Below are 20,390 nucleotides of genomic sequence, written 5' to 3' on the forward strand. Positions count from 1 at the left end.
TGTTATTCATTTTTATGGTCCATTTGGACCATCCATTGTTCATTGGAAGCTCCAGAAAAGATCCAAGGTTCAAGGCGTCCATGAACAAGAAACTACTAAAACTCTAGTGTCACTTTTCACACTGATGCCCCTAAAGATGACTAACGATGAAACAAACCTCAACACTGTAAGAAATTGGTGGATAGCATTTCAGTCTTTGACAGAAAACAAATCAATATAACATTTTGCCAAGAGGAATGTTTCAACAATTTTTGACATGCATATCAACAAGCTGTTTGGTGACTGAGCTACTTTATCTGCAGGTTGGTATGTTTCCAACCCAGGCGTCATCAAAATAATAACTTTGGTGAATGCACCCCCTAAAAATAGTTTTTCAAGAAGAATTTCAAATATATCCACAAGATGCATACAACTTAAAACGTTTTTTTTATAAATAGACTATTTACTAAACTTATGAGCAGTTTAGAGAAGATTTGTTTTCTCAAGAAAATGTGGACACTAACAACTCTACAGCCAATGAATGTAGTAAGCTACAACGTTTTAGAAAGTGGATGATGATCTGTAACAACAGGGGAAAAAAAGAGAAAGCACAACAGTTGAAAACAACAAATTACTTCCAGTAACGTAAATCCCCACAACTGCTTCAGGCAAAATATCTTAATACATTGTTCCCGGTTCTGTAAAACCAAAAGCTGTGTGCTCATAATCAAATAAGCCATAACTAAAACAGTGGAAATACATTTTTAGGCTGACAAACGCATTCGCTTGGAGCAAACAAGGTAGAAGAAAATGTGATTTTACCCCTAACATAGGTTAAGACAAGCATTCCACTAGATTTCTCATTATTGAGAAGACATTTAGGTAGAAATCAACTGGGTTATCCACTGAGCCCTCAAAGTTGCATTTACACATCATGTCAAAAAAGCAAACTTTTTAACCTGTGATGCATTGGGGTAAAAAGCATGAATGGTTTTAATTTGCAGGCTCAGTAGACTGTTAAGAGTATAAAAAATTGTAGAATTGAGGAAGAACTTTTTCTACCAGCTAGGGTTGAGCTATGCGAGGTTACACCTAGAGAAGAGGAAGCCAACATACTGAAAGCAGTTCCTAGTGTACATGTTTTGCTTTTGATGGCTCATGCTAACCGCAAAACTCATCACTGTGCCTGTCAGTGTGTGAAAAGTGAGACAGCCTGTCAATTATAACTTCTACAAATTAAAAGAAGAAATGTACTTCGACAGACAGACTCTCAAACTTCAAACTTTGCTGTCATTACATCAAATGGAAAGAGTTTTTGTTTTATCTAGCTTTGCAAAGAACTTCTGCTATATTTCCCAGAATATGCACCACTGAGACTTGTACAGGGGTTTGTTGCTTATTTTTAGAACATGACAGGCTTCCATATGCGAGCAATACAATAAGGATTTACTGCGTTCAACAAACAAAATGAATACAAAAGCTGAAAATGTAACCGACTAGAAAATCGACTCCACAAACATCGAGTTAGATAACAAAAATATATGTATCAATTTAGAATATTATAGTTTTTTGCACCATATTACTAACTTGTCACATTTACAACTTAAATGTATGTACAATAACTTTAAAGTTACAGTTTCAGAATCACTACAATTTTGCATTATACAGTTTCTACAGTTTTAAGTGCTTTCATTAATAAAAAGCCAGGTAAAGTACCAAAATGTGTTTTTACTAGCTTTAAGGAACAAAGAACAAACAGAGCTGCCTAGCCATATACTCGTGCTAAACACTGCCAGTCAGCTGGCAGAAAAACAGAAATCCATGTAGAACAATTGCAGGTTGCAAAAACACATGGCCATGGTGTGTAAAACAGATAATGCACCAACGCCGAGCGGTTAATTGTCTCAAAAAATATTGTGATAAACGATAATATTGTTTGAAGACCCTTTTACACTGCTTTAATGGAAATGACGTAATAATGCATACGATTTTCTGACAAAGAAATTTAGTTCATGTTTTGTCATGCTCTTGTTCAAGCCTACACAGCAACATAAAACTTTCATATTTCATTCAATTCTATCATTCAATAAGGAGAATTTCATACCACATCATGACTAATATGGAGAAATCTGCAGAAATTGACTATATATCTAGTAGTGTTTCAATCTGTATAAGCTTTTTCTAGCATCTGGCTTCAGATGTAATCTTTGAAAATGCTAACATATTTATTACAAAAAAATATTTTAAAATAGTTTGAAAGTTTAGTCAGACACAATCCTTGATGTTTATTATACTCATGGTTACACTTTATATGCAAGCACCAAACGTTTGATGTGTATTGAATGAAATAGAGAAAGCTAGATTGCAGTTGAGAAGAAATGTAAAAGGAAAAATCTCAATAAATACGATGAACCGAACTGTATGAAATATTTCTGTTAATCTTACTGGTCGAAGGCCAAAGAGATAAGTGGTTTATGTAGTCAAGTAAGGTAGTTAGAGTTTATCAATGTTGTTATTTTGCACATACTCTGAATGCACACACAGGGCTTTTCAAAAGAAAAATTACTCAAAGTACAATCTGTTGAGAACTTTTTTGGAGTAAATAAGTACTCTCTTGACTTGTATTCATGCAAAGGTAAGCAGGTCAGCTGGATTACAACACTTCATACCTTATTTTATGGCAATGACAGGCTGCTGGATGCAGAAACAGCACAATAAATGTAATATTATAATAAAGTAAACAGAAACTATTACAGAAAGAGGATCCTTCAGTGGAGTCAAAAATATAAACACAGTTTAATATGATGTAAGATGTGCTAAACACCTCCTATGATGAATGCAGCAAACCACGCAGCAAAAAAAAGTGTCCTCAGAAATTTTAAGAACAGTATTTATTACATCTTTACCACTACTGTAGGAAGAATTACCACATAGACACAACAGCCTTTTTCTCTACGACGTAAAGAATCACTCAAAAGTCAACTGTCCTTGTGAAACCCCAGACATTCACTCCCTTCTAACCAAACGGATTCTGACACACCCTGTAAGCTACTGATCTCAGTTTTGTCAAACTGTTCCCCCTTCTTGGAAAGCCTAGCTGTGCATCATCTTTAAAATTCTGACACATGATAATCTGCCGTGGGAAATGAAGTGGACACAGAAACTGAAGAAAAGGAGGCTGTACTATTTTGACCCTGTGATTGCAAAACTGTAGAACGGCATTTTCTTTAAATTAAAGAAAGTCTGCATTGTCACCTAAGAGACATGCCCCAATTCTCTCTGCTGCTCAGAAAGTTGGATATCCCTCCAGGCACCAATGAGTAAAAATGAGTATGCATATGTGTCATATTTTAAAAGTAGACTGATCCCTGGGAGAAAATTCACTCCACTAATTTAAAGAGAACATCAAATGTATTTAAGAGCAAAACTTAAAACCGTATCCCAAAAATCTTACATGTAAATCATTTGATTAGAACACACAAAGGAGATAGCTGGCCAATTTAAAGGTTATTTTGCATTAATAATTAAATAAGAAATGACAATCTCCCCCAGCTGGACAAGCTCAGCTTACCTTTTACCTGAACTGAAAGAGCAACAGCATCCAGAGCCCTCTGTTGGAGCCGCCCGTCTCACCTGCAGACATACAAAAGTAAGAATAAGGTTTCACTTTAACTCTCACAAACGAACAAAAACGGCCTCTCCCCCCTGGCGTCTCTCCTTCCCATGCTCCTCCTGTTCACACCACTGTGCAAAAGCCCCACCCAGTTCAATCCTAGTTACCAAGGGAACTACCAACACCTCTTAGTTTTCCCTGACACACACAACACTAGTTAATTAGAAATCTATTGTACAAATCTCCTCTGTGATAGACAACTATGAGAAAGATTAAAATGAAGCACAAATAAAACAATGCATCATATAAATGGAGTGATAGTACTTTTATTCTAAATACTGATAGAAAGTGGATAGATTGTCGTCATACAGCAGGAATCTGGAAGACACCTAATTATAACATTTACAATAACAGAAGTGTGAATTTATTTAAATGTTAAACCAGAGCCCAGCTAAGAAGGTATTATTCCTGTTTCTGCTTCTATCTGTGTTTTCACTTAAAATTACTTTTAGTCTTGCTTGTGAAATTACTTTGGATTCTTTGGGATATCTGATAAACTCCATATGAAAACAAACATTCACACAGAGCAATTCGAACAGCACAATATCCCTATTTACAGCAGTCAAAGAATTTCATTTCAACATTTTGAGACCAGTTACAGGCATCAAACGGTGCAGTTTATATTTTACACCAGATCTAACTATTGATTTTTGGATCAGAGTTTAAAATAAAAATTGCAGGTTTTATGAATCACATTCTAACCACAAAGACGTCGACTACCTTCGCAAATGCTTTAGAGGCATAGCGTGCTAATGTTTTGATTCTAAATATCTGCAAATGCTCACTAGTTGATAAAACACTGTGAAGAACATCAACATCAGCACTATGTAGATCTGCATGATAGCGTGTGTCCAAGTATATTGTTGGCATACACTGCGTAAATGCCTGGCTCTTGTACTAAGTATAATACCCTAAACAAATACATAATCCAAACAGTTCTTTGCAAATTGCAATATTCCACACTTTGACATTTTGAAATGATTGCAAATAGGGGCGCAGTCATTGCAGTTTTCTGATCATTGCTAAAAGCTAACAATTTGAGGCGACAGCTACTGTACATTCAATCCAAAGTAAATGCTCAGAAGAGACACTCAGCACGTGAACAAAAGTGCAGTACGTTTAATAACAGAAGTACCATTCAGCTAGAAATTGGAATTGGTTAATATTTGCTTAATTGGTTCTGATTTGACATCAGAAAGTCAATCGCCACAAAAACTTATATTTTTCCCTATTTCTAAAATGCTTCAGAAGAAAATCTCACAATTTTTGATCCAATACTGATAGCTTTTATTCATTTTTTTTAAGTTTAACAAGAGTCAGATAAAGGTTGGGGACTTACACCTTGATGTATAAATATAGGTAAATAAACAATGAAAACTGGCAAATTTAAAAGAGGTGAGCTGATATTCTTGTATCCTACCTAAGCAATTTACAACACACATTTTATCCAGAAAGGCACAAATTAACTTTATGGTCTGTTGGGAGGAATGGTTCTCAGAGAAGGTAAAATGTGCTCATAAGTTAACATATTAGCTCCAGATCCCCATAGATAAATGTCACATAAAAGGTGCTACAAATATAGCTAACGTCTTAAAGTAAAAAAAAAAAAAAAACAACGGAATCATAAAGTAAAAAACAAATGAAAATATACTCAAAGCAAAATGCTAGTGACATACACCACAGTTAAACGAGTCAAAGATGTTTGCTACCAGTATAGTATTGCATCACTTTTGCTGATTGTTCAGCGTGTTGCAATGTGTGCAACAACTTATTGGATTTAAATTTCTCAGACTTTTAAAAAGGTTAATTTTCTATTTCAAGTAAGGAATTTAGGTATTTTATAACTAAGAGAGAAACCAGGGGTGCAGCGGCTCTAACGACACACTGCAAAACACTTGAGACCCAACCTTAACATTTTTAGCACAAAACTAAAAAAATTGCAAACTAAATTTCCAAACATTATCTCATCCTTGAGTCACATGATAGTGAACTTCAGAAATCAAGAACAATCATAAATTTCCACTTCAATATAACCTGGCATTGCTCTGAAGACTCACGGCAGAAAACCAAGACTGACTCACATGAGGCAGTCCAAGCTTGGGTAATAATCAACTGGAAAATCAATAGCTGTAAAATGGACAGGGAAGTTATGGCGGAACTTCCCAATCTGTGCCTTACATTCCATCTTCGAGCAAAAGAGGAACCAATAACAGAGAGGCATGTATAACCCCAATTCTAAGTGAAATGAAAGAGGAAAAAAAACATGACGGGCCTTGTGGAACAAACACAACACAGAGAGAAAGAAGTGAAGATAAGATGGAGCCAAACAGCATAATACAAGAGCAAAATATCAAGCAAGTATCTCGAAGTAAACATAAACTCAAAATTATAGTTTTTTTTTCCTTAAGAAAAAGAATGGAAAAAATATGCATGTACAAAGTACGGAAACTAGAAGTAGGGAAACCATGACCCAGAAAGTGACAGGGTTTAAGTGGAAGGCTGCCACAGCTACAGAAGCACTAACACTCTTCAAGCTGTCCTACATTTCCTCAATCACACCAGATGTTTTAGCATCTTCTCTAGGGACGGATTTACCATACAAAGTCAACATCTTGCCACACGGAAATTATGCTCTGCTCTTTTCTTAAACTGTTCTACTTTCTACTCATTGCATATTAGTTCAACTTCTTCTCATGAGCTTCATAAAAGCAAAAGTTAAACCCAAAAGCCCCGAATGTTGAAAACCATGAAACACTGTTGCATTCATTTTGTATATACAGCACTCTGCATGCTCTTATTCAAGCATACAAGTAAGCAGCATTTGCATAATGGCACTGCCAGTTTGCCAGCTCTCACAATAGAAAGTTAAGAGCGATGATAGAATGGGGGGGTCAAAGCCAAATCCTGTCCAGAAATTTATTATCTGGTGACTTGGACATGAGACCACAAAACAATCAGCATGATGAACGAAAACTCTGAGCTTAACATGGGTGCCTGGAATAAGAATTACAGTATAGAAAGCTTGATATGTAATATTTAACATTTTCCTTAACTTCACTTAGTGGGCATGTGTTTTCCTCCATACCTTGATGCATCCAAGAGAGATGGATAGAAAAGGGAGGAAGTTTGGTTAGTTGCAGGATGGAATCTTTGCACTACAGCATGATAATTGTGGCTGCCTGGTAGGTAGAAAGACTTTGGTTAGTAGCAAGACCTTTTGAAGTCAGCAGGCATGAGCTGTTTGTGGCTGAGGGTGAAAACAAGAGTCCCCGGTGGCAGCAACCACCCATGAGCCTCTAGAGTTCCACCAATGAAATACAAGGGGGAGGTTTAGAGCCACAAGACCAAACTACTGACTGCTTCTACTGCAAACTTCTATGTGGACAAACTGGTTATGCTGTTTGTATTCCTGCATTAGAATTGGGAAGACAAATACTGTGTGTGGGGGGTGCGTGTGAGTGTGTGTGTTCAAGCAAAAAGCAAATTGGCAAATACTATCGCAGAGGAGAAAATGGACTCCTGTTAAATAAATCCACTCTCTGTATGACACATAATGGTTAACTTACTGTCACAAAATGGACCACCAGAGGAGATTTGTTAAAGTTACATGAAGTTGTAAAGAATCTAATTTATAAATTGTACATATGCATAATCAGTTGTTTTTGTTGTTTTACATTGCTGGTTTTGTCTTTTGTCTTTTTGGGGAAGTCCCCATTTCACACTCACTCTCAAAGTCGGCTCTGTGACCACCACCCTAAAAGACCATATTTCCGGCATAACCTCAGGTTGATTTCAGCCCCGCCACCTCCATCCTCGCATTAATCACACTTAGACGCCAAGAATTCCTGAAGGCTTCTTTGAAAAGGGCCTATAAAAGTAAATATGGACAGCCACACAAAAACCTAAAGGGTTTTTTTTCATGCGTTTCTGCATTATGCTTTGCTAGTTTCCATTTGAAACCTTTGTAACATATAAAGGTTTACAGCCTTTCACTCTTGTAGATGCAATCTGAGAGTTGGATGGCTCAAAGAACAATTTTGGCAGGGGTATCCCATTTAAACTGCAGTCAGATGATGATCCCATGCTGTGGAAAACAGCCAGATTCTGAAACCAAAGGACAATCTCAAAGGATTTACTGTCTTAGAATTGCTTGACATGGACAATTAAAGTTTGGAGTCACAAGTTTCCATTTAGTGGAACATAAAAGTGTCAATCTTCCCACCCGAATAAATATTTGATTAGCTTTATACAGCCTATAATCTCAAAATTTTCACCCTGATAGAATTAATTTCCTAAAGCAGCAAAGCTGCAAAAAATAAATAATCGGGTGGAAGGTCGGCAGCTAATGAAATGTCATTTTTTGAAAAAAAAAAATCCACAGCCAGAAACCAAAAATTAGGGTTAATCTGATTCTGAACACAGTAGCACGATGACCCTCCAAGAGAGGGTTTAAAAGGCTGATGACGTAAATCTCCTGGCAGCCCTTATTTCATAATAAATCAGAGTTAAAGCAAGAAAAAAATTTCTGAAACAACCTTGCTGTAATCTCAACACAGACGTTCATGTTATCTCATGAAATAGCAGATTATCAGCTTTTTACAGGATGTTCGCAAAGGGCTGGACAATAATATGAATTTAACAAAAATCAAACAAAAACAATGAAGCAACTGATGCATATATGCACAAATCTGAAATAGATTATTTTCACAAATATATCACTGTACACGGTTCACATAGTTTAATGCTATGTGAAGAAAATAGATGGAAACTTTGCAAAGTTAGGCCACAATGTAAACAAGCAAATTATTATTAAAGTTAGCATGGAATGTTATAAAATATTTAATAGGTAGATGAGCTTGAGTAAAAATAAATTAGACTTTCATATTATTTAGAAAAAAGTCAACTACTTGTATCTTAATATAAAAAGAGAAGCAACAATTACTCATTTATTGCCTTTTTGATTTAGATACATAAAAGAGACATGTTTCTCTTTTTTTGATAAAATGAGATATTTTGAAACATAAATAAGTGGTTTCACCCACAAAGACCTCACTACAGCTGTAAGGTAATGCAGAACAAAAAAAATCTGCAGAGGAGAGAAATCTTGGCTCACTAAAGAGCATTTGTTTCCCTGAAGTAGCAAGACAGTTTCTGTATGGAACGTTTTAGTCTAGATTCCCCGGCTAGATGTCGGGGAAAGCATTTCCATCTCAGGGGAGCTGAAGAGGCGCAGATCCACTTATATAACCAGAAGTAGTACTTTTTGCACTGAAAAGAGCAGTCACTCTGAAACAGTTTCAAGGCTGTATTTCGGTTTTTGTTTGTTTATTTTTGTAAAGAATAAATGTTCTTTTTTCAGTATTCATGCAGGCCTTTTGTGTGAAATCATTAGAGAAATTCTTTAGAGCAAAATAAAAGTAGAGGTGCAACGACACTGGAGAAAGGGTACATTTGCAACAGCTGGGAATTATTGGCTTTATTGGCTTCAAAAACCAGGACACCCCCCATTCTTAAATGAAAATCCGATCAGCAGCTGGTGGTTATATACACAATACGTGCAATAAAAGAGCGAGATTTAATACATATAGGCATCATCCACCCACAGAATGTTTCTTAAACAGCTCTTCAAATTCTCTGCTCCCTTCCTGTCTTTATTTCATTCACAACAACACTCTCGTTTTGTCATTCACAGCAGAGCAAAGCCACAGTTCTACTTGATAGGCTTAAGGCCCAACACCATTATATATCCCCACCTGATTAGGACAAGGCAGACAATCACATGACACAACCAGACATTAGGTGTCTACAGATAAGCAAAGCTTGGGCCAAGTAGTAAAATGGAATAGATGTTTAATGATCTGGTTATTGAACATCTACTCTATCTGAAGACTCATTACAACTGATACTATTTTAAGGCAGCACAGGCTCACAGGAATCTGATATGCACATTTTAACAGAGTATGTTGTCAATGATTTAATGACCCACTTCCATTTCGTCACACAATATTTATGACCTTGAAATGCTTTCCGCTGCCATCTCGGATATCGACAGCCTGATATTGCAGATATAAACTCCGACTCAGACTGATTTTAGTCTAAAGCAGAGTGTAAATAAAGGGCATGAATCCTTTACCATCTGAAAAAGATTGCATGAATGCAGAACTTTGGACACAAACAGAAAATCTTCATAACCTGTTTTTTTCCACAGTCTGCAGCAATTTTCCAGGTACCATCCATGTGCTCACTTCCAGCACTTTTAGTAATCATTTCCTCCTGCAACAATACCTCCCTCCTAGACCCTAATGCATTTTTTTGGTCATTTAGTTCGAGTAACAAATTCCAAAACTGTTATTTTAATTTTGATACTTAAACTAAATGCCGATCACATTTATTAGAGGTTTTCGAGAGTTAAGTACAAAGCGCTCTCTCTTTTTGCTAGTCTGTAGTTTATAGAGTAACATAAGTAAGAAAAAAAGCTGGTGAATTAGTGACAATGAAAGTTAGCACATTAATTGCCAGTCTTTTATTCATTACCTCTTTTAAAAACAGATTTACCCAGATGAAGGTCTTCCTGTAGTTTATATACCAAAGCTGTCTGTGTTTTTGAAACAGAAAAAAAAAATCCAAAAGGTCAAATTTGTCTTTCCTGAAATTAGAGAAATTGTTCTTGCTTATTTCAGCCAGCTCTCAGATATTATTCAACATGGAAAAAGCAGCTCTGAGCTCCCAAATGCTTTGTACAACCAGATTAAAAATCTGATTACATTTTTTTCTGCCTTTGTTATCTCATTAAAAGGAGATATTAAGCAGAATATTAGCTCTTCTGTCTTAATTTGCGCAGGGAATGTGGAGAAATTGATAAGGTGAAGATTGTACACAACATTGGTGCATTTGTTTCTACTTAAGTTGTCTTACCACTTTAGAGTTTCTGAAATCATCTCAGACCACCATGAAAATGTATTTATTCACTCGAAATCTAAACTCACTGGCCTGTTCCTAAAGATTTCCTCAGCCTTCATGTGATGCTAAAGTGGTTTCAGGTTTTAAATTCCAAAACCTACCTGCTAAGTAGGGTTTTGTGATAAAAATTGAGAAAGGTATGCGAAGAGACACTTTGCTGTCATTTCTGACAGTGACCTTCTTCTGAGACACTGAAGCTCAGTACAGCTGGGCTTGTGATGCTGCCCCCACAGGAGACATGTGGGTAACGTGTCACATCAAGGTCAAGAGTAATGCCTTTGCATTTTTGCTTCATTTATTCAAGACATCGCCTGCATTCAAGTATACAATTATAATTGAGACGTAACGACCAGGCGTTTTCTGGTTGAATTTATTTTTCTTGTTTGTTCTGTTTGCTTGGTAGGTTCATTTTAGATGTAACCTGTTAATTTGAATGCAGATTCATTCTGATTTTTTAAGGACAACATAACAGAAAGGACAAACATGTGCTGTAGGTTCTTTGATAGGGGTGGCAGTCTTAAATCTAACATGTCCCTAACCTTTACCGGATCAATATTCAACTCCAAAAGGCATGCTATTAAATTCATTCAAAAATATTGGGATTTCTTATATCTGATGCATTTAATGAAAAGGAAAATCATATTTTTCAATACCTGAAAAACTGATCACTGACTACAGCTTATCAAGGAAAAATGTAATTATCTTTGACTGATCTGTTTGTCTACTTACAATTGGAGTAACACCTTATTTTTCAAGGGCACAGAGTAAAAACTCCACAAAGATAAGAGGAGGATTGGAATTTGCAGTTGACAAATAAACCTCATGGCTATAAAAATCCTGGCACTTCTGCATTGACGTTTCATTTACTCTGGAGCGTTACATAAGCCAGTACAAAATCTCTAGAAACAAAAGCCACTATTAATTATTGCCCAGCTAATTGCACGATCACAGTCATAATAAAGAGCTTCATGCTAAAGGCAGAGAAGCACCTACTGGTGTCGATCAACATATGGAAACAGCAAAAGTGAAAATATGTCAGGGGCTAGTACTTTAAATGTCTACATTTCAATTATCTAGATTTTCCGCTGAGCTCTAAAGCAACATGATGCGGAAATTCAAGCCACTACAAGGATTCACAGACAGAGAGAATTTTGGTAATACAGACCAAAAGGAGGCTGATTGAAAGTAAACAAAACAAGTGTGGTTATTTCGGTGATGAGAGCTCGGCCATACGGGTTGTTACAGTAAACAGAGGAACGTTATCGGGCTTCGCTTGGTCATGTTTACGAATTCGGCTTGCTGCAGCCACAGTAGATGGTAACAGTAAAGTAAAGCGTAATACACATCAAGAGAAATTAAGCAAATTGCCCTTGCTGCCTAGCAATCGTGTGCACAAGCTTGACTCCCTGTTATGCAAAGACGGTGACAGCAAGAAAAGCTGCAGTCGCATGGGGCACGGTTTGCTCCGCTAATGTGGAGGTGAGGGTTAAGTTTGGGGAGAAAGCTTCTAACGTTAGCCCCCCTGACCTCGCAATCAGGCGGCCAAATACACTGTGATGTTACAGGAAAAAAAATACAGGGAAATGCAACGAGTCCATGATGTCTGAAAATACCGACAAAACCTCCCCGTTCGCTGTAACGGACACAGGAGCTGCCACGGCTAGCTACAAGTTAGCACAAAAAAAACTGCGTTAGTTGAATAATTCGGAGTCACTAAAAATAGTTATCCGTCTCGTTTCGCTGCCATTGTGTAGCAGAGAAGAGACGGACTTACCGTTTTTTCCCGGATAAGGCAGCACTCATACAGTTTCACAGACCCATTCCCAGTCAAGTGTCATAGCAGGGCGATGTGGAACCAGCTGGGTGGTGGGGGACGCACGGACGGTCGGAGTCTGCCGGAGAACTTGCTCGGTTTCAACATGGAGAGCTCAGAACGGGCTCTACGTTCTGGTTGCTGCGGTTGCCCTGGCTGCTGCCACGCAGTGAGCTCTGGCGACACCTGTGGTCACAAATAGGTACTACATGTACTGCATGGGCTCTACAATGCCTTCCAAACGTTCTTTCCATCTGTTGTCATGTTACAATCGTACACTTTCTATGAAATAAACTAGAGAAGGTACACGCAATTATGAGAAAAAAAGGATACATTCGGAAAAGTGTCACATTTGTATTCAGCTAAGTCTTTTGGGTTATGTTTCTACAAGCTATGCACATTAAGACACTGAAATAGCTTGCAAAATAGCTCAGTATCAGTCAGACTGAAACTGAGAGTGTCTGTTAACAGCAATTTTTAAGGCTTGGTTAAAAATTCTTAAGAGTTACTTTTAAAGTTTGATTGAGATTGTAATGCAAAAATAGAATATTCTGATCCAACCCATTTTTGTTGTGGCTGTACATGTCCTTGTGAAAGGCAAATGGTTAAAGTCATTTGCATCCACTTTCAGGACTTGTCCTGTATTTAGCTCCATTTATCTTTCAGTCAAATCTGACCAACTTGGTTGAACATGTAGAAAGTACACACACACACACACACGCACACACACACACACACACACACACACACACACACGGAATATCTGTACTCTTAGTATGGCAATCTCACCAGCCTAAATTGTATTTGTTTTTACTTGAAAACCACAGAAGAAAAAAGAAAAACTGAAAGTGCCATCCAAATGTCAAATCTATTTTCAAGTCCAACTTGTGAATGTGAGAGATATCGAACAAGCCTGACATGGTGAAATGAGGGAGATCAATGGGGAAAACAGGAAGGGGCTCCTTGAAGCCCTACATTCTGGTAGAATCTTATTTTACCACCACCTCGATACCTCAAAGTAGTTAAATATAAAGTACACAAGAGCTAAAGGGCTTTGTTTGTTTGTTTAGGGCTGCAAATGTTTCAGGTCAACCATATTTGAAAACTTTCTAATTTTCCATCCACTTCAGAATTATGTGCTACTTGTTGTAACTTTGTGACATAAAGTTAAAAACAAAATTCATTCATTATAGTGATTGAATCTAATAAATGTCCAATAATTGTGATAATCTGTGCAATAAACTTAACATCAGCTTTTAAAAATGCAAAAAAAAAAAAAAGTGATAAAATATGTAGAAAAATTAACACCAAAACACATTTTAGCAAGACAGTTTAGCTTTATTGGCATTGAAGCAAATAGATTCTAATAAAGAGTAGATTGCTGCCACAATGTTGCAACATCTTTAATCCCATTTAATTTTACATATTTAAGAAGTACATATCTTCAGCTCATTTTACATAGTTGCGTTGAACCAGCAAGCATCTCATAAAGCATTTTAAAACATCCTAAAAAAATGTTCCTTTTATGTTCCTATTTCTCATTAAAACATAAGTGCTACAAATCAATCTGTGGAAAAAAAAGAAAAAAAAAGGTACCAAGCTAATGGAAAATCCTGCTGTTTGGAAGACTCACAAAAATATGTACATTTTTGCTTCTCCAGTGACTTTTAATACAGAGGAAGTGGCCATAGCTGGACAAGAGATGTCACAGGAAATGAAAAAACATGTTTTTCTAAAGAATGTACAGCATAGGAAAGAGCAAAAAAGACAATTGAACTAATGTCTTTATTAATAATACAAACTGGTGCATTATATATATTTTAACACAAATACAGCCAGTAAAATGTTCTTCTTGAAAGAAGTTCCTGAGATGAAATGAGAAATAAGATAAATATTCCATTTCAAGAACCACTGGCCAGAATATAACATAAATTACTTGAAAAGAAACACCTCTAGTGGACAGTGTGGGACAAATGCATAAATGCATCCAGTGCATTTGTCACATTGCAGTGCATATAAATACAAAAAGAGACCAAAACAAATAAACTCCTTCATTAAATCACATTGCACAGTTCATATTGGCTTACAGTTAGTTAGGCAAGGAGAGAATAACTTAAAATTCCTTTAAAATATCACATTATCCCTGTTTAATAACTAGAAAAAATAAGACAAGTGTGCCCTCTACTGGTGTAAACGCATGAATGCTGTTTTTAAGGCACATACCACCAGCCTTTGTTTTGTACAGTTCGATTTAAAAGTTTATTTAAAAATACCAAAACAGTATACAATAAAACTACCTGAGCAAAATAAAAATCTGTGAGTCATTTACAGTAGAAAGCAATTTTATAATAATTGTGCAGTGCAAAGAATATGCAGGTATGAGAATTTAAGGCAGAAGCATAAAAAAAATGCAGTTTCCTCTATTTTTTTAACGAATAAATATAAAAAAGAGGATTAAACCCTTAAAGGTTGATGTTTCTAACAAACGTATTCCCTTTATACTTGTTTGCTCAGTTATTTCTCACCCAAAAAGAAAGGGAGAGATGTAAAGAAATGAAAAAGCAGACTAATATCCCCTTTTGGGTTCTACGTTTTCATAAATTGAGATGGCAGCTGTATTCTGGTAGATTAGATCCACATTGTTCCCTGTTCTCGCCCGGATGATGTCCAAGGCACACTGGTTTAGGAAGACATACTGGTCCTGCAGAAATTAAACAAAAATAAAAATCAGCAAGTGTACGTGATGTGAAACGTTGTAAAAAACAAAGCAGAGTAGATGTGTGGTGTTCCTACCTCCGTCTGCACCATAAGGGTCCGGTGCATTCGCAGATCATGAACAATGCCGTACACATCCACAATGTTTTCCCTTTCGATCTGGAAGATCAAGCGATCAATGGCTATGAAGGTGCCTGTGCGCCCAACTCCAGCACTGAGAGCAAACATCAAAACAGAAAGGCGGAAAATGACAGGAGATGGAAGGTTATTTCGTACTCTTCCAACCAAATGAAAACATTTGTAAATTTGGGGTGCTGTGTCCAACCTGCAGTGAACCACTGTGGGGGAGTTTCTGGAATACTGGTTCATGTGCTCTCTGACCAGATGTCTGAAGCTGATCAGAAGCTCTGTGGTTTCTGGAACGCCGTGATCCGGCCACGCTGTGAAATGGAAGTGGCGGACTGAGCGGACTTCTGTTGTTTTCACCTGAGGTGGAAGGAGGTCAGCGTTGAAACAGTAGTTACAAGAAGATGAATAATCAAGACAGGGCACATCAAAAACCCTTGACTCAGAACTTAGAATGACAAATCATCTGCAAAGCACACTATATGCATACCTTTTGTTGCATAGTGTTAGTAAAACAACCATATGATTACCAAGATGGGGTGAGTTTGTGTGTGTGCGTGTGTGTGTATGTGTTTTGGGGAAGGGTGGGTTTCAACATAAAGTTACATTTTTTATGTCAAAATCCCTGATGGTCCAGTCTTCAAGTTGGATTTCAGAAGTTGTTGTCACAATGATGTCTTCATAGTATTTGGTGCCAGGACCCCAGTACTGCTCACATTTAACCTGAAAGATAGTTGATTTGCTTTTAGTTTATGTCTTACTCAGAAACTTTGATATTTGTTATATTATATTGCAGCAGATTTTTATTTCATAGACATCGCTGGACTTATACATGCTGCATTTAGATAAGCTTACTTTAGTAAACACACTGAAGCAAAAAGTATTGCTGTTCTGCTTCAACAATTTTTTTAAATGTCTATTCATATTTATTTAGAGTCATCTTTTATTAAGAATGGAAACTACAGTGTGAGAAAATGTAGATTTTTAACACTGATTGTTATTCAGGTTAATTATATGAAAAAAGGTATTCATTTTTCTTAGCGCAAATTTTGCTTTTATGGAGCCTCTTATGGGATGTGGGGGGAATTTTTTTCTATTGGACTCCCTCCAAAATTATTGTATTTCCATGCAGTACTTTTGCGTTACCTTGCCAAATTTTTGCATTTACATGCAATAAGTTTTGCATTCCAGTATGGTTTCCCACAATAGATTTTACATTTTCTCGCTGTAATGTACTAGTTAGTTCTTGCGACATCTTGAATACTGAAGGTCTTTCTGTAACAATATAAGGGTTTTTTATGGTTTTCCCAGGGATATTAATATCTCATTGAAGTAATATCTGAAATTTTATATCTTTTTCTTTAGGGTGCAAATGCACCAGAAACGTGTGTGCAAAATACAAAAATAAAACAGGCTTCTCATTGTTAGGATCTTGGGTTATTGAGTTGTTTTGAAGTTTGTTTTGATGTCAGTTTCATTATTATTCTGTGTTAGTTTCTTATTTTTGATCAGATTAGTCTTGGTTAGTTTAGTCCTTTCGTAGGATTCTAGTTTATTTCTGGTGTCTGTTGCTCCCTAGTGTGAGATTTATTTCCTAGTCCCCTGTGTATTCTCTCTCTAAGTGCTGTTTTCATATGAGGTCCCATCTGTACCAAAGAGTTGCAAATGTAGAAACATGTTTTGTACATATGTGCAATTTTAAATGGACTTTTCTTATCAATATGACTGTATACAAAAAGACCAGGGTGTATTTGCTAATTTTTTGCAAGGGAATGCAATACTTTTGCAAGGTAACGCAAGAGAAAAAAAAAAAAATCCCCATACCTCCTATGGGGCTCCATGTGCTTTCAATAAAGCTTTTGTCTCTGTAAAAACTTTCTGACTACATCGATGAACTCACTGCTCATGGATCAGGAACAGGTACGACACAAAGTATTTCTTTATGTTCATACTCACTCTTCCTTGTTCATTACAGCGTGTTAGCATGACCACAGTTTGGACGTTCTTCTCCCAGACCATCCTCCAGAACTCGTTGACTGTTGCAGGCAAAGGTCCCTGAGCTGCGATGAACTCCTTCCTGGAAAGGTAACCCTAACGTACAAAAAACAACAAAAAAACCCCCTCAGTATAAAATATCCATAAAGTTAAGTTTTCACAAAGATTCTCAAATGGGGAATGAATGTAGATTTGATTCAAAATGAACCCAAGAAACAAAAGAAGTGAGTTATAATGTGATCATAAGATGATGTAAGGTGAAGCAATGACCAAAAGCAGCTGTAAATAGTGTCAGTACGCACCGGCATGTAGTTAGCATTGATGTAATCTTCATTTGGACTTCCATAGACAACAGAGAGTTTCACTCTTGAGGAGTCATCTAGGAGATGAATAAGTATGTAAATGAAGTATGAATGATTCATTTATGAGTTAAAATTAAAGTGTTAGATGGTAAAAATGCTCATTACAAGCAGAAACAGTGGGGCGTTCCATGTGTTATAGCTAACATATTATTGTTTGAAGAATGAGGATTAGTTTTTTGAATGACAAAGGAAAATTTAAGGTGACTTACAAGGAAGCACGTTGTTGTAGCGATTTTTAGGCTTGTTCTCAAGAGCCAGTGCATGTAGTTTGGCTTGAGCTGTACCAACAGGCTTCAGGTCCTTTAAAAAACAGTTTGGTAGATTAACTTGTGGGTACAGAAGAAATAAAAAAAAAAAACACTTACCGGTACTATAAAACTATAAATTGTGTGACTTTATGAAGTTTAATACTTTGTAAATCCTTTTGCCATGTCTTTATGCATGTGGGTCCAGTGTCAAATGTACAGTATTTATATACAAGTATTATCCATCCATCCATCCATCCATTGTCTGTTCACCCTTGTCCCTAATGGGGTCGGGAGGGTTGCTGGTGCCCATCTCCAGCTACGTTCCAGGCGGGAGGCGGGGTACGCCCTGGACAGGTCGCCAGTCTGTCGCAGGGCAACACAAAGACATACAGGACAAACAACCATTCACACACACACACACACACCTAGGGAGAATTTAGATAGACCAATTAACCTAACAGTCATGTTTTTGGACTTTGGGAGGAAGCCGGAGTACCCGGAGAGAACCCACGCATGCACAGGGAGAACATGCAAACTCCATGCAGAAAGACCCCGGCCGGGAATCGAACCCAGGACCTTCTTGCTGCAAGGCAACAGTGCTACCAACTGCGCCACTGTGCAGCCCCTATACAAGTATTAATGGAAAACAAACAGATTATTGATCTGTTCTTGCCCAACAATTTTACATTAACTTGGTGAGATGAAAACAGTTCATTCTTCTCTTGTTTATTCCAACAATTGGTGTGTTTTGCTGTCTTTGATGCATGTTCCACTGTTTTTCATCAATCTGGACCATGCACAAATGTTGTATCTTATATATAAAAGCATAACTGCACAAATCAGAATTGCAGTCTCTATCAGCTTTAATGGTAAAAATTGTACTAAAATGAAAAATAAGGCAGAAACCAGGACATTATCAGCTCTACGAAAAACTGAAAAAGTCCCAGAATCAGTGATGTTTTCTTGTCAGTCATTCTAGCAGGTGAGATGTAGTGTTGGAATCTGTCCGTCCGTCCGTCCGCCCGCCCGCCCACATATATATATATATATATATATATATATATATATATATATATATATATATATATCCATTCATCCATTTGGATATTTGGATATCCATTTGGATATCTATAAAAATATATAACATTATAATTTACAAATTTTGGTGAGAAATAAAATACACTTTTTCTCATATTGAGGAACTGTCAGATACCAATATACTGAGAGAAATTTACAGATTAGGAATGCCTAAAAATGTTTGTGATGCTTTACCTCAAATTCTTCAGCAAAGCCACAGCTGGAGTCAGCTTTCTGCTTCCTGTAGTAAGCTTCAAAGTCCTCCACTCTCACAGCCACACTTCTGCTCATATATGCAACATTGTTCAGAGGGGAGAATAAATATTCTCCAGAAAGGAGCAATATATATATGTGTGTTAATTTCAATGTCTTATACTTACACTTTCCCCCTAAGAAAATAAAGAAAATGTAATAATTACATAAACAATTGTGGACTTTGAGTTTGAAATAATAATCATTTGGCAAAATCTTAAATACTCACTCCATTGACTGAATCTGGATGTCAGGAGACTCCTTACGGGATAACCTGCAGAATACAATATATGAATAATAATGAACATCTGATTCAATAACATTGTTTTATTTTCATTGGTACAAAGAATAAAAACCTTTTCCAATAGATGATAAAACCAATAAGGATGACAAAGAGAACTCCAAAAATTCCCAACGTTGCTCCAATAGCAATATAGGTGATAGCTGTAATTTTATAAAACCAAAGTTTACACAGTCAATCATGAGAAAAAAACAATTAAATTACATAAAAATTAAAATAAGCACATAAAAGTCCCATTTTGGATCTTTCAATGATACCTGGGTCTTTGTCGAGAATAATCACAATAGACAAATCTGATATAGAACACACTGATTTACTGGTGTCAATTTTTCCTGAGTCCACAACCAAATAGGTGCAAACCACTACGGCATATCTGCAGGAAAAAAAACAAAACATAGTTTATATATTCTTAATAAATTTCTACATTTCAAAATGCTATATTTGCAGTGTATTTTTCTTTTACAGTATGCTTAGTTTATACTTTGATCTCATACTGGTATAACTTTCGGAGTTTTTTTCCGTATAATTCTACCATTGCAGACATTTTGTTTCCCTTATCAGTCTTTGTTAAAATAATTGAAGTACATAAAAATTGAAGTATAACAAAATCACAATTAATATATCCAACTTTCTAGTACAAATATCTTAGTACACCTGAAATAAGAAAAGTGTACTTGTCTTATTCAAGATGAGTACACACAAACAGACACACTTTTCAGCAAAACATTGGAGCTAGTTTAGAGTCAGTGATTTCTTAATATTGTTGAAAAAGGTCTGGTACTAATGGCAGGTTATTTCACTTATAAAATCTCTTGTTATAAATGAAAAAAATCTGCCAATGTATCTAGTACTTTTTCATAAATATTGAGCAACTATTGATTTAAAACTA

General features: G+C 36.4%; 2 protein-coding genes across 9 annotated transcripts in view; both read right to left on the bottom strand.

Moving 5' to 3' along the window:
* Positions 1-12,563, bottom strand: part of osbpl5 (oxysterol binding protein-like 5) — a 39,941-nt gene extending 27,378 nt beyond the window's left edge. Inside the window, exons 1-2 of the mRNA XM_028001689.1 lie at positions 12,387-12,563; positions 3,551-3,612 (exon numbers count right to left, since the gene is read on the bottom strand). The gene's annotated coding sequence lies outside the window, so the exon portion shown is untranslated. The remainder of the gene's footprint in view (positions 1-3,550; positions 3,613-12,386) is intronic.
* A 1,179-nt stretch (positions 12,564-13,742) lies between these two features.
* LOC114134797 (receptor-type tyrosine-protein phosphatase eta) overlaps positions 13,743-20,390 on the bottom strand; it is a 54,908-nt gene continuing 48,260 nt past the window's right edge. For all 8 annotated transcript variants that reach the window (XM_028001630.1, XM_028001622.1, XM_028001637.1 and 5 more), the window contains 12 exons: positions 19,759-19,874; positions 19,557-19,644; positions 19,430-19,474; positions 19,329-19,337; positions 19,144-19,231; positions 17,833-17,923; positions 17,564-17,640; positions 17,223-17,357; positions 15,873-15,989; positions 15,466-15,626; positions 15,219-15,354; positions 13,743-15,126 (listed from right to left, as the gene is read on the bottom strand). In XM_028001630.1, the coding sequence (XP_027857431.1) occupies positions 14,992-15,126; positions 15,219-15,354; positions 15,466-15,626; positions 15,873-15,989; positions 17,223-17,357; positions 17,564-17,640; positions 17,833-17,923; positions 19,144-19,231; positions 19,329-19,337; positions 19,430-19,474; positions 19,557-19,644; positions 19,759-19,874 (1,198 nt within the window). In that variant the 3' untranslated portion in view covers positions 13,743-14,991. The remainder of the gene's footprint in view (positions 15,127-15,218; positions 15,355-15,465; positions 15,627-15,872; positions 15,990-17,222; positions 17,358-17,563; positions 17,641-17,832; positions 17,924-19,143; positions 19,232-19,328; positions 19,338-19,429; positions 19,475-19,556; positions 19,645-19,758; positions 19,875-20,390) is intronic.

Source organism: Xiphophorus couchianus, chromosome 2, assembly GCF_001444195.1.
Source record: "Xiphophorus couchianus chromosome 2, X_couchianus-1.0, whole genome shotgun sequence".
Taxonomy (NCBI): Eukaryota; Metazoa; Chordata; class Actinopteri; order Cyprinodontiformes; family Poeciliidae; genus Xiphophorus; species Xiphophorus couchianus.